The 13642-nt window shown below is 38.7% G+C and overlaps 1 protein-coding gene across 1 annotated transcript; it reads left to right on the forward strand.

The window, feature by feature from the left end:
* Nucleotides 1-1871: 1871 nt before the first annotated feature.
* On the forward strand, nucleotides 1872-10821 carry LOC108718716 (ryncolin-1; the record flags this gene model as incomplete). The annotated part of the gene is made up of 7 exons (XM_018267095.2): nucleotides 1872-1983; nucleotides 3188-3232; nucleotides 4190-4225; nucleotides 6150-6277; nucleotides 6520-6649; nucleotides 7323-7457; nucleotides 9804-10821. Coding segments are annotated over 7 exons (828 nt in total), but the record flags the coding sequence as incomplete, so codon positions are not given.
* Between the last annotated feature and the right edge of the window lie 2821 nt (nucleotides 10822-13642).

Below are 13642 nucleotides of genomic sequence, written 5' to 3' on the forward strand. Positions count from 1 at the left end.
AACGTCAGTCTATGACTCGGAAATAAAGAAATATTATTTACTTTTAAGTCTTGTGAGTATGAATACTTCTGGAGTATATATATATATATATATATATATATATATATATATATATATATATATATATATATATATATATATATATATATATATATATATATAGTGAATAAAGTACCCCCTCTTGTAAAATATAAGGATATTATAAGTTACCGAGGAGATTTATGACCATACAGGTCATGGACCTCCGAGGTAACTTCTAATATCCTCATATTTTGCAACTGGGGGTACTTTATTTATTATAATACACAAGTTTCAGTGAGTCATGTGACAGAAATGACATCAGAACTCACCGTTTATAACTGATGACATCAGAACTCACTGTTTATAAGGATATAATTTACAAGATATTCATAGCTTTTTGTATTTTATATATATATATATATACACTGTATTTCAGGAGCAAAGGGCTGTTTATCGTGAGAAACCTCAAGGTGTGCACGAACATCTCAGCTCCCCAAATCTTCAGCCGTGCTTTCTATTGGGCATCGCCCCAGTTTTGGGGCTGCAATTTTACATTCGCCCATACATTGTTATTGATTCATTACAAGTTCTGGAAGCTTTTTTATGTTTGACAATGTTTGTATTTATGTTCCCAAAATAATAATAAAAAAGGGAGAAGAAAACATTCTGTGAATTGTGTTTTATGATTTCAAAAGCATAGGCGTCAAAACCAGCAGCGCCATGTCCAAATTTGTGTGTTTAAACAGTTCCCCGTCTCCAGGTCCCATCAGCTCAGCAGCTACTCCCCTGGTAAATATCTTCCATGGCCGCTGATTAAAAAGTTTTACATTTAGGTGATACAGTAGCTACACCACACTAACTGGGTGGGATGTGCTTATTCATCTAGTTTTGGTCTAAAATAGTTTAAAGGGGTTGTTCGCCTTTGATTTAACTTTTAGGATGATGTAGAGAGTGATATTCTGAGACAATTTACAATTGAGTTTAATTTTTTATTATTTGTGGTTTCTGAGTTATTTAACTTTTTATTGCAGTTTGCAATTTCAGCAATCTGGTTGCTAGGATCCAAATTCCCCTAGCAACCACACACTGATTTATTTGAATAAGAGACTGGGATATGAATAGGAGAGGGGCTGAAAAGAAAGAGGAGTAATAAAAAGTTGCAATAAAAATAAATGTTTAGCCTTACAGAGCATTTGTTTTTAGATTTGAAAGCTGGAAAGAGTTAGAAGAAAAAGGCAGATATTAAAGTAAAGACCAATTGAAAAATTGCTTCAAATTGACCATTCTATAACATACTAAATGTTAACTTAAAGGTGAACCACCCCTTTAAGCAAGGTTTTATTATTTGGGTGTCTCTGGACAAGAAAGGTAAGTTACAGATACATATTGAGTATTGTTGGCTTTGCTGAGCTCTGTGTGTGTGTGATTGTTGGTTAGTGCATGTGTGTTTATGTGTGTATATGAGTGTGTGTGTTTACGATACTTTAACATCATACCTGTTGCTGGGATCATTTTCTACATTAAAGCACTCATTTAAGGAGTTTAACTTCACCATAGGCTGTCTCAGTCCACCACAGTGTCTTGCAGTCCACTGTATTACTTTTCCCTATATAATGCAATATATATGGCCTAAGCATTCGTTTTAATTTCATTCCTGATATGACCATTCATTCATTCATTTACTGTATAAAAAACAGGTTTTTGGAACAGCCATTTCACCTGCCAGGATATTCTGCAAGTGCTACATCATATCTGGCTCCTTCCCTTTATACCCACTTATGAACCCAACATGACCAGAAAAATAATCATTTAGCTATCACTTGCCAAATTGTGACATTTATTAATTCAAATTTTTATCTTGTTGCTTAAATTTGTGCACAGATCCAACTCCAGATCCCTATTACCAGATACGTCCATGTACTCAGCTACTAAAGGGAGATATTGGAATCCCCGGGCCACAAGGTGAGTGCCTCATATAAAATGTCTTAAAATATCCCCAGAACCATATTTTCAGAATTACCACCCCAGTAGTGCAGATGAAATAATTAGTGGCTCAGTCATTCTGACAAATCCAGCGTTGCTCATGTTTGATCAAACCGTTTATGATGCAGATGCTGGCCTGTTTACGAACATAGGTGCTACATTGCACAAGTGAAGTACCCCATAACAACCAATCAGGTGCTACATTGCACAAGTGAAGTACCCCATAACAACCAATCAGGTGCTACATTGCACAAGTGAAGTACCCCATAACAACCAATCAGGTGCTACATTGCACAAGAGAAGTACCCCATAACAACCAATCAGGTGCTACGTTGCACAAGTGAAGTACCCCATAACAACCAATCAGGTGCTACATTGCACAAGTGAAGTACCCCATAACAACCAATCAGGTGCTACATTGCACAAGTGAAGTACCCCATAACAACCAATCAGGTGCTACATTGCACAAGTGAAGTACCCCATAACAACCAATCAGGTGCTACATTGCACAAGTGAAGTAACCCATAACAACCAATCAGCAAGTAGTCTTCTAATTAACCCCCTATGTTAATAAATCAGCTCTGTTGTGTGCAGTGCTGATTGTACCCAGCTAGTTATCATCAAATACATGCTACTGGCTTATTATTACTAACAAAGCAAATGGGACAAAAGTGTCTTTATTGGAAATTGAAACCAGAAATGTATTTCTGCTCCTGGGTTTCTGAATATACCAATATATTTGGGGCAGATTTATTAAGGTTTGAAAAATTTGAAATTCAAATTTTTGAGTTGAATTTGAGATTTATTATACCTGGAAGTAACTCGAATTCAGTAGGTCACCTCCCTAAACCTGCCAAGTTCATGTAGAAGTCAATGGCAGAGGTCCGTTGACCCATTTGAAGATGTTAATAGCCTTCCTGACAACATTTTATTTGAAGAAAAAAACTCGACTAGAGGTCTGTTCAAATTCTATTCAAGTTTTCGGGTAATATTCGTTCTTATTGTAGATGTTTGAGTTTTTTCTTAAACCATTCCATCTGAGTTTTGAGGTCATTCAAGTTCACTCAACCGTTGATAAATCTGCCCCTTGGAGTGCATGTGCATATCCAGGGAATAAAGAATCTTTCTCATGTGACAGCTCAGCAAATGATTGCTACTTAATATTTATTCCGTTTCTTGTCAGGGCTGAAAGGAGATCCTGGAATCAATGGGGCAAAGGGGGAAAAAGGTTTGTACAAGGAATTCAATTAAATCTCAATTTAATGTCCCTATGGCTTTAAATTCCTACACTTCCTGATCTCCCTAGTTGCTGGGCAGATGCCCACGTAGCTAGATGTAATTTGCATAGTTGTATTATTGGTCAAGAGGTGTGTGACCACGTCCTGTCACACTTTGGTATAGTGAGTGAGAAGGGGTGGATCTTCCTCACGGTTTCCAGGTTGGTGCTACTAATTTAAAGCCCAGGCTGGTTTTAAAAGTAGAACCTGCATCTCCCAATAATTATAGTTATGACACTTGTATTCCCCCCCCCCTCAAGTCATTGATTGGTTACTGCCTGGTAACCAATCAGTGGAAAGCAAGAGAGCTGAAAAGCAGGAAGTAGTGTTCTGGCTATTATGTTAGATATCCACTCACTCCAGCCTAACTAACTATATTAGATACATTTTTTATTTTGCACAGCCTATCTATTTACCCAGTTTTTATTTTTGTACTGAACTGTTCCTTTAAAAAAAGATGTCATTTTAACAAATGTAAATGAGCCTGCGCACTAAAATGGCTTGAGGTCTCAGGTTTATTCCTGTGCAAGATATCAGTGATGCCTGGAGGAACCCGTAACCCTAATATTTAGTTCCGTGGCTATTTATCCAATGGGTAAGGCACGGGTATTGCTTAAACTGCGATACCTGTAAAGAGATGCTTAATAAAAATTATGTTATGCTAACATGCAGGGGCGATCCTGGCCCCTCCGCTGCCCGAGGCAGCAGCAGTTGCTGCTGCCCCCCCCTCCCCCGGAAATTCGCTCTTAAAGTACCAGGAGCAGCATTTTTGCTGCCCCTGGTACCTATTGGGGCGCTGCCGCCTGAGGCGACAGCCTCAACTCGCCTCATTGGCGAAGCACCCCTGCTAACATGCATTTATATATAATTTTCCTCTTTAATCCATTCTCCAAAATTTGTTAAAACAGGTGATCCTGGTGAAAGAGGAGCACAAAGTCCAAAAGGTGATTTTTTTATTTATTTTTAAATCCTTTTTAAAGCCAAACTTTTGATTTTGAAGTTGTTAATTTTTTTTGGGGGGGGGGGGAGGTTTGCTACAAACTACTTTTGGCTAAAGCCTAATTAATTGTGTCCAAATTCAGGAAATACGTGCTATTTTGCACCACAACTTGCAGGGATGTGTAAACAGCAGTCTTTGGCAGAAGATTACAAGTTTTCAGTTAAATAAAAACTTGAATTTTTAGGGGTCTTTTAAAAAACCTAGAATTATTGCAGGTTTTTGTAAGAAATTTGAGTTTTTTCGATATTTATTATACCCGAAGCTAGAAATAGCTTGAATCAGAGGTCCCATGAGCCATTTGAAGATGTTAATAGCCTTCATGATGTTTGAAAACTCAATTAATTTGAGTTTTTTTCCAGCAGAAAACTTGCTAAATTTGAGTTTTTTGTTCACCCTGAATTCACAGATTCAAGTTTTTCCCATTCGAGTTTTTTCTTCAATTAGAAAACATTAGAGTTGTGAGTTCATTTGGAGTTATTAAAAAAACCTTACAAACCTCTAAAACTCAACCTTTGATAAATAACCCCCTGAGTGTTAAATTGTTATGGTCTCTAAGACTTCACTGCATTTTTTTTACTTGGTCCTAATCTAATCTTCGACAGTCTTTCTCTAGGTACCCTGCTGCCCCTTAATGCTTATTATCTTGTGCTTTTATCAACAGGAGAAAGTAAAGGCAGTGGGTTTGGTGATAAAATTATGCACCTTGAAATGGGATACCATTTTTACCGAACTAATAATAATAGAAAATTGACACAAAAGTTCTAAATAACTGTTCAACAAATGACTAATGGATTCTAGTACCATATATGGCTGAGATGATAGACTGGAAACTGGGAAAATAAATTGGAAAATTATAATTGGTGCTTCAGATCAGCTGTCTGGGCCTAAAACATAGCTGCCTGTACATTACTTTTGGGCACCATTTATTCCAAAATATGCTGAAATTGGATCCCCTGAGCTACTTGTAAAGCAGCTCCACTCTTACTGAGGAACTTGGTTCAAATGAGAAGTTCCTTTTGACTCGGCCGATGAGTGCAGCTTTCTTTTGCTACACAGTTAGGTTCATTAAGCAGGCCAAGGAATTATCAGAATAATTTTCCCTGTGCAAATGCTAAATTGCCTGCTTAACTCTATTTAGCTCTATTTAATAATAGCACCCTACTTATTTCAGGAGAGACTATCACAGTGTCTACTGAAAGCAATTGGATGGGCGATGGAACTGGGAGGGGTCAACATAACGGAGAAAACAGGGTCGGACTGGACCATTGGGGACCCACCGGGTTCCAAACTTCCGGGACCCCAAGCATGTGCGAATGCCGCTGAGCCGGGCCGCAGTTTAATTTTTTTTTTATGGGGCCAGTCGGCCCACTCCGACCCTGGGAGAAAATGTAGAGTGGCTTAGTCACTTTAAAAAATGACCAACTGCTATTTATTTGCACTTAGGAAGGAAGATAAAAATTATATTTGGGGAGTGTACCAACAAAAGGGTCACAGGGAACTATATTTATGAGATCGCTTCATCAGTTGAGCTCTGTTATGGTAATAGGATTTCATTTTTAAAACCCAATTCCAGTATTTGCCATACGTGTTCAACTGGGATGAGATCTGATGAGGGAGGTGATCATGTTCCTTAAAAACCCCCAGCAAGTGAACCCCGTATTTATTGCTGTGACTCAAAAAAGCACCAAGGTGTCTTGATGTAGCAATAGAAGCAAAATAGTGGGTCCTGTGTATAATAAATGTAATTAATTGCCTGTCCAGGATTATCTGTTTCAGTGTATTTGGTACCCCCTTATTTATTCCATTATATAACTTGCATATTTTAAGATAGGGGTTCTATCTGACGTTTCATTGTTATATTGTTTTAGCTGCACGGAGCTGCAAGGAGCTGCTGGATCAGGGGGTGATAATGAGCGGTTGGTACACGATATACCCGGATGGCATGGCGCCCCTGCATGTGCTGTGTGATATGGACACTGATGGGGGAGGGTGGATGGTAAGTACCAACAATTTGCCTAATCGTTTTTCTTAAATAACCTTGTTTCGTTCAGCAGGTACCATATATGCCACTAGAAATGTTTTATATTTCCCACCAGACATTACATTATTTTTCATCTATATCAAATATAAAACCAATCCGTTAAAAATGTGAACTTTATTAGATGAAATAACAAGACCTTTTAGCCAGAAACCAGAGCCCAGGACCAGATTACATGTAACTTTCTTTATCTTGCGCAGGTTTTCCAAAGACGCTACGATGGCTCAGTAGACTTCTACCTTGGCTGGGATTCCTACAAGAAGGGGTTTGGCAGTCGCCTGTCTGAGTTCTGGTTGGGGAACGATAATCTCAGCAATTTTACATCAGCAGGTACAGTTCATTTGTTGGAGCACAGAATCAATCCTTATTTGGTTGATATAGAATGAAGAAACTCAGTTTTTTAAAAATCATTTAAAATAAAACAACCCTATAGGCTGGTTTTGCTTCCAATAAGGATTAATTATATATTAGTTTGGATCAAGTACAAGCTACTGTTTTATTATTACAGAGAGAAAGGAAATCATCTTTGAAATTTTGGATTATTTGGATAAAATGGAGTCTATGGGAGACAGGCTTTGCGTAATTTGGAGCTTTCTGGATAACTGGTTGTTAGACTTATTAGATATTTTAGTATTTACACCAGAGATGCCCACCTTGCAACCATATTGAACAGCAAATTATGATTCTCGTCCACACAGTTCAAAGACCCCTCATTGTTTATTGCATCCCCTTCTGTGATTGGGTGATACATTTTTGTACTTGGAACCAATAAGATCGCTGTACATGGACAGTGTGGTTATAATCAACCCAATTGCTCACCTCCTACACATATAAAGGGTCAGACTAGGCCGGCGGGCCTTATGCAGGAGGAGCCAGTGCCCCATTAATCTGAGACAGTCTCCCCCGGGGAGGCAAAATTGAATGGAAAATGCAAATGAATATAAGAACATTAATTTGCATTACTGGGCATTCACCTCAATAATCAGTCTTTTTCTTTTCATAGGAACGTGGGAAATGAGAGTTGATCTAAGAGACTTCGATAACGTACACCTTTATGCTAAATACTCATCTTTCAGGGTTTTACCAGAATCTGACAATTACACACTAATAATTGGTAAATATGTTGCTGGTGACGCAGGTAAGAAGAGTCACTTGCATTATTTCATAACCTTCTAACACCCATGCTTTCCTTAATTTCCCAAGTGCTATTCTTAATTACTGGATTTGAGTTTGCACAGATTTTTTTAGTGGTTTGTGCTTAGTGACTAACACTTGTTGGGGCAAATTAACTAAAGGGCAAATTTTCAGCAGCGATCTCTTTGCCAGACGCAAATTCGTTACAGATATGCTAATTCACTAAAATGCAAAGTTGCATCTCGGCTGCCGAATGCTGGGATTATATGCTAGCGCTGCTTTGGCTATGCGAGCATTCTATAGCGAATTTTCACTAACGCTCATTTCTGCCTAGTGAAACTTCGTTAGTACGCTTACATTTAGGTCAATTTGAATAGGGCGGGTACATTAAAGTTGTAGGGACGTCTTTATTAGAGATGTTGGTGCAAATGCTCGAAGTGGCCACTTTTTTATTACAAATGTCCAAGGAAACAAAATAAAGACATGAGCAAACCCTAAAACAAATGTTACATGCCCCTCAAATGTCTGGAAATAAATACAGGAATTCAGGATATGATGTCACTGACATAAGACTGAGGCAGATGTAGCTTTGTTTAATCAGTTCGCCAGGTTTGAGGTGGCGAAGTAAAATTCGCATCTTTGTTTCGAGCACCATTCGCAGAGTGAAAAGTCACCTGGCTATAGGGTGAGAATGAACGCTAGGGACGGTCTCTTTTGAATTGTCCTATACACCTGTTAGTCAATTGGCGATGTCCTTGTGGATTAAATATCTGGCAAATTGCCGCTAGCGACAGCCACTTCACCCTTGAGTGAATTTGCCCCATTGTCTTTAAGCCGGACGAAGAAAATTATGCTTTGCGCCTTTTGCCGCAAATTAATTTATTGACAGGACTGGATTCCACTTGTTCCTGCACTGCCTGATCCTGACACTTGGATTCCATTTACATATTAAACCAGATGCTAAATAACCTTTTAGGATCATGGCACATGGGCACATTCTCAGCCAAGAGAGAAACACCTGATCATGGCCTGTCACTTTATTTACTAATCGACCTTTCACTGGCAGTGACTGGTGGAATTTTGCCAGAAACATGCTTTGGGGCATTTTGATTAATAGCCATATCACCCTGTCATTAATAGTGACAGATGGCCAAATGTCCAAGATCAGGTGCTTTCCTGCTGGCTGAAAACTGCAGATGGGAATTGAGCCTATGACCATAGATGTCTTTATAAAACTGCTAAGTAACTGCTTATCATCTGAACTTATTGAAGTGACTTGTATCACATGATGCATTTAAATTTGTGTATTATTAAAAACAATTGTGTTCATCTATTAAAATATCAGGATATAAGGCTCTTAGAAGGACAATTGGACCTGTATAAAGCACCTTGTGCTGGCAGTAGGGGTATGTTATCCCTTATAATACATGAGTGATACTGTATAACTCAGCCTGCAGCCTGGTGTCTTTATATGATCACAGAACAACCCCTCAGTGACTTCTAATATCCTTATCATTTACAGTAGGGGGTACATTATCCCTTATAATACATGAGTGATACTCAGAGTTCCCTGTATAACTCAGCCTGCAGCCTTGTGCCTTTATATGGTCACAGAACCCCTCAGTGACTTCTAATATCCTTATCATTTACAGTAGGGGTACATTATCCCTTATAATATATGAGTGATATTCAGAGTTCCCTGTATAACTCAGTCTGCAGCCTTGTGCCTTTATATGGTCACAGAACCCCTCAGTGACTTCCAATATCCTTATCATTTACAGTAGGGGGTACATTATCCCTTATAATACATGAGTGATACTCAGAGTTCCCTGTATAACTCAGCCTGCAGCCTTGTGCCTTTATATGGTCACAGAACAACCCCTCAGTGACTTCTAATATCCTTATCATTTACAGTAGGGGGTACATTATCCCTTATAATACATGAGTGATACTCAGAGTTCCCTGTATAACTTAGCCTGCAGCCTTGTGCCTTTATATGGTCACAGAACAACCCCTCAGTGACTTCTAATATCCTTATTTACAGTAGGGGGTACATTATCCCTTATAATACATGAGTGATACTCAGAGTTTCCTGTATAACTTAGCCTGCAGCCTTGTGCCTTTATATGGTCACAGAACCCCTCAGTGACTTCTAATATCCTTATCATTTACAGTAGGGGGTACATTATCCCTTATAATACATGAGTGATACTGTATAACTCAGCCTGCAGCCTTGTGTCTTTATAATTCCTTCAGTGAACAACCCTTCAGTGACTTCTAATATCCTTATCATTTACAGTAACTGTCTAATGTGCAAATGATTCATGTTTCTTCATTATTCCCCTGTCAGGAGACTCCATGATTTATTCCAACAACTCAAAATTCTCCACAAAGGACCGGGATAATGATGTGTATGAGCTTAGCTGCGCTGACATCGACCATGGAGCCTGGTGGTACAAGAGATGCTATCATGCAAACTTGAATGGATTTTACCATCTCGTACAGGACTATAATATAGATACCATCTGCTGGCTCACCTATAAATCTTATTATTCCTTTAAATTCACTGAGATGAAAATGAGGCCTGTATAAGGCTTCCCATTCACAGCTGATTTGGTGCCATGTGGGATATTGTGCAATTTGGCCACACACCTAGATAATACATTTTACGAACAACAGCTTGTACCGTATATCATAATCCTGCTACTATTTGTACATTTCTACTGGTGTTGACTATGGGTGCTTTTAGGCTGAATATTTGAAGCCTTTGCACTGGTTTTTATGAGCAGGGAATAAATACACTGGATACAAAGACGGCACAACACAAAGCCACAGGCAATAACTGTGATAACTTTAAACAAGGTTGACTTGTATCCCATATCTCTGAGGAATTATAGTTTGTCTTCTGAAGTTTTTAAAGAGTTGTCATTTGTCCCCAAACACTGACAATGGGTGGCTTCTCAACTAAATTCCAGAGCAAGGTTGGAATTAAAGGAACCTATATGGTTCCATTATACATTTCCTCTCTATAGTTCTCCAGTAAAATTGATAACTTCCCAAATGGGTAATATTATTTTAACCATAGTTGAGAAACTGCTTATAATAAGCCCTTTGTCATTTATGAGTGTTTCTGTTTTTTACCTTTTTTTAATACACAAATAGGTGGTTTCTAAACTTGGATAAATATTAACGTGATTAGAATTTGTATCAATATGGATCTATGTTTAGCCCAGCAGAGGTCACTGTGAAACTAACAATTGAAGGAAGTGATAAATATCCCTCTGTAAGCCTATGATTAAGGGAGTGCTTCCCAAAACGCGCAAGACGATGCTGTTGCCCCAATGTTGCAATAAACTTCTTCAAATTTTTCCAGAGTGCCCCCTGATTTGCTTATTGGATAATGAATTGCTTAAGATGTCCTATCCACCAAATTGCTGAGGAAGGATGGCTTGGCGACCAATATCCTTCAAAAATCTAAGATGGAGGGTTTTCCTTCATATTTTTGAAAGAGGTTGGCTTGTTCCCCAAAAACCAAAGAAATGGCTGTTTCCCTTAAAATTCCTATGGAATGGTGGAGTGTCCCCCCATGGAAATTTGCTGCCCCAAATAGCAGAGCAAGATGTGCTTTTCTTAAAAGAAAGAAACTTTTAGGTCTTCATATAATATATTTTAAACTATGAAGATTGATGCAGTTGGATCACTCTGGAACATGCAATACAACTGGAGTTGGCTTTTTTTTAAAAAAAATAATGTACAGAAGTAAAGGGACAGTATAAGTAAAGGGACAGTATACCCTTATTTCAACATTGGTGCAATGAATATGGTTTGTGGTGAACATACTTTTTGCTAATTGTTTTAATCAGGAAATATCTGGTTTTTATTTCTTACACCAAATAGGGCATAATGAAACTAACCCCACATTCTACTTCCTGATCCCATAGTGCAAACTTAAAAAAAAAGCAGTCTTCTGTATAAATAAGCCCCTACCTATCCTCAGCTACAACCAAGCATCTTTTCAGAAACAGAGTAGTTTATTATACAGAGGCTTCCCTGATTTGAAACATCAATAACAAAAAAAATTGTATTTCTTAAATAAAAGAACAGGCAAACAGTATATATATATATATATATATATATATATATATATATATATATATATATATATATATATATATATATATATATATATTTTGTACCAAATTAGCTGTTAAATTCTGGGTAGCCTGGCAAGGTATGGGTTCCTTTAACAGCCTGATACAAAGTAAACATGACACACTTGTTGTATTTATAATAAGAGTGAATATGGAACTCTCTGTTTTACTAGAACATGTAAATCAGAACTATGAACAAACAAATACAAAGAATATCAGTAAAGAACAAAGTAATACAGTTATTAACCATTCTTAAGCCCTGCTTGTTGTGTACACTTTACGTTGGTGCGCACTTATCTGTTATCCCTGGTGTTGTGTCCATGAATCCCAGTACATTTGTAATCCATTCATGTGTATCCATACGGTTTTTCCAGGGAGTGCAGTTCTTCCAGGGTGTCCAGTAGTCAGTCCTGGCTCTCCTTTGGATATAACTGGGCCAGTAACTAAGCAGGGGTGACTAACCCTAACAGGCGCTGGACCTTTGCACCATCCTCATTTGTATGCCAAATACAATATATTGATTAAATTATATATAACCCCAAATTATAAAATATACCCCCAAATGAGTTAGTCCATTTTTCTCAAGGGTGTGATTCGCTAAGCATGGTTGACTTATCAAAACCAGGGATTATGCTTTCAAGAACAAGTGGTGTGATTTACAAGGCCGGAAATAGGATGAGGCAGATTCCTAGGGCGCTGGGAGTAGAGAGGATGCAGTTTTGTAGTTTAGCCCTGGCCCCTTTCTTCCCCAAACAGGGCTTTCCTGCTCTAATATATATGGGGATAAAGGATCTGAAGCAAATGTGCTTCAGACAGAAAAGTAGTAGAGTGAAAGGAAAAGGGGAAAAACATCAAAATGTGAGTGGGGAAGGTGGGACAATTGCATATAAGGGAGAGAATGGCACATGGGGATATAGAGGAGGAAAGGAGAACATGGCAGATGGAGAGCAGATATGATTAAGACCAGTGAGCAGGGCTGGTCTATATAATACATGCAAGTAAGTGAAAAACTAGGTTGACTTTGAAAGTGTTGCCAGGAAAAGTAAAGGCACACAGCAGCCATGACTTATTTGCCCTCTACTCATTTATGAGAGATTCGGTGCACTGGTTATGGGTCCGGGTGGCCCTTGCCCTTAGCTACAGAGCTGTGAACCCCCCTCCCCCATTTTTTGTGAGTTACCAGTTTTTGAGCTCTATCCCCCGGTCTCTGGTCACTCTGAAGAATTCATCTGATTTCTGCAGATTTTCCCTGATTTTTGGGCAAAAATCAGATTTTCGCATGCGCGCAAATTAATCTGTGTATTGTGGGCGGGGCAGTGATGTAAGAACAGGCATGATGCCATCAGAGGTGGGCACAATGATGTCGGTGGAGTTATGACATCGGGGCGAGGCTATTGTATCACTTAGATGCAACTGGTTGGATTTCTATCCTGTTTTCACAATGTTTTAAAGGAAAATGGAACCTTTTTAAAAAAAAACCCTCCCCCCCAGCATAGCTGCCCCCTGGGGAAATGCCCCTAACTTTAAACTTACCCCTCGGCTCAAATTCAGGCATATAAACATATATTACAAAAGTAACTGTAACAGTGAATAGTTTGATTATCTTACAAGACATTCCCTGTTCAAGACATGAAACCGGCCATTACCGCACCCCTAACAAACCATTCCAAGTAGGGATGCACCGAATCAACAATTTTGGAGTCGGCCGAACCCCCGAATCCTTCAGGAAAGATTTAGCCGAATACCGAACCCAAATCCTAATTTGCATATGCAAATTAGGGATGGGAAGGGGGAACATTTTTTGTACTTCCTTGTTTTGTGACAAAAAGTCAAGCGATTTCATGCCTCAACCCTAATTTGCATATGCAAATTAGGATTCGATTCAGATGGCAAGAAGGATTCGGCCGAATCGGAATACTGCTGAAAAAGGCCGAATCCTAGCCAGATCCCAAACTGAATCCTGGATTCAGTGCATCCCTGATTCCAAGCCTATCTGCCCTCTCAGTGAAGAATCGTTTCAGTTACTTCAGGTGAAAAT

Source organism: Xenopus laevis, chromosome 6L (assembly GCF_017654675.1).
Source record: "Xenopus laevis strain J_2021 chromosome 6L, Xenopus_laevis_v10.1, whole genome shotgun sequence".
Lineage (NCBI taxonomy): Eukaryota > Metazoa > Chordata > Amphibia > Anura > Pipidae > Xenopus > Xenopus laevis.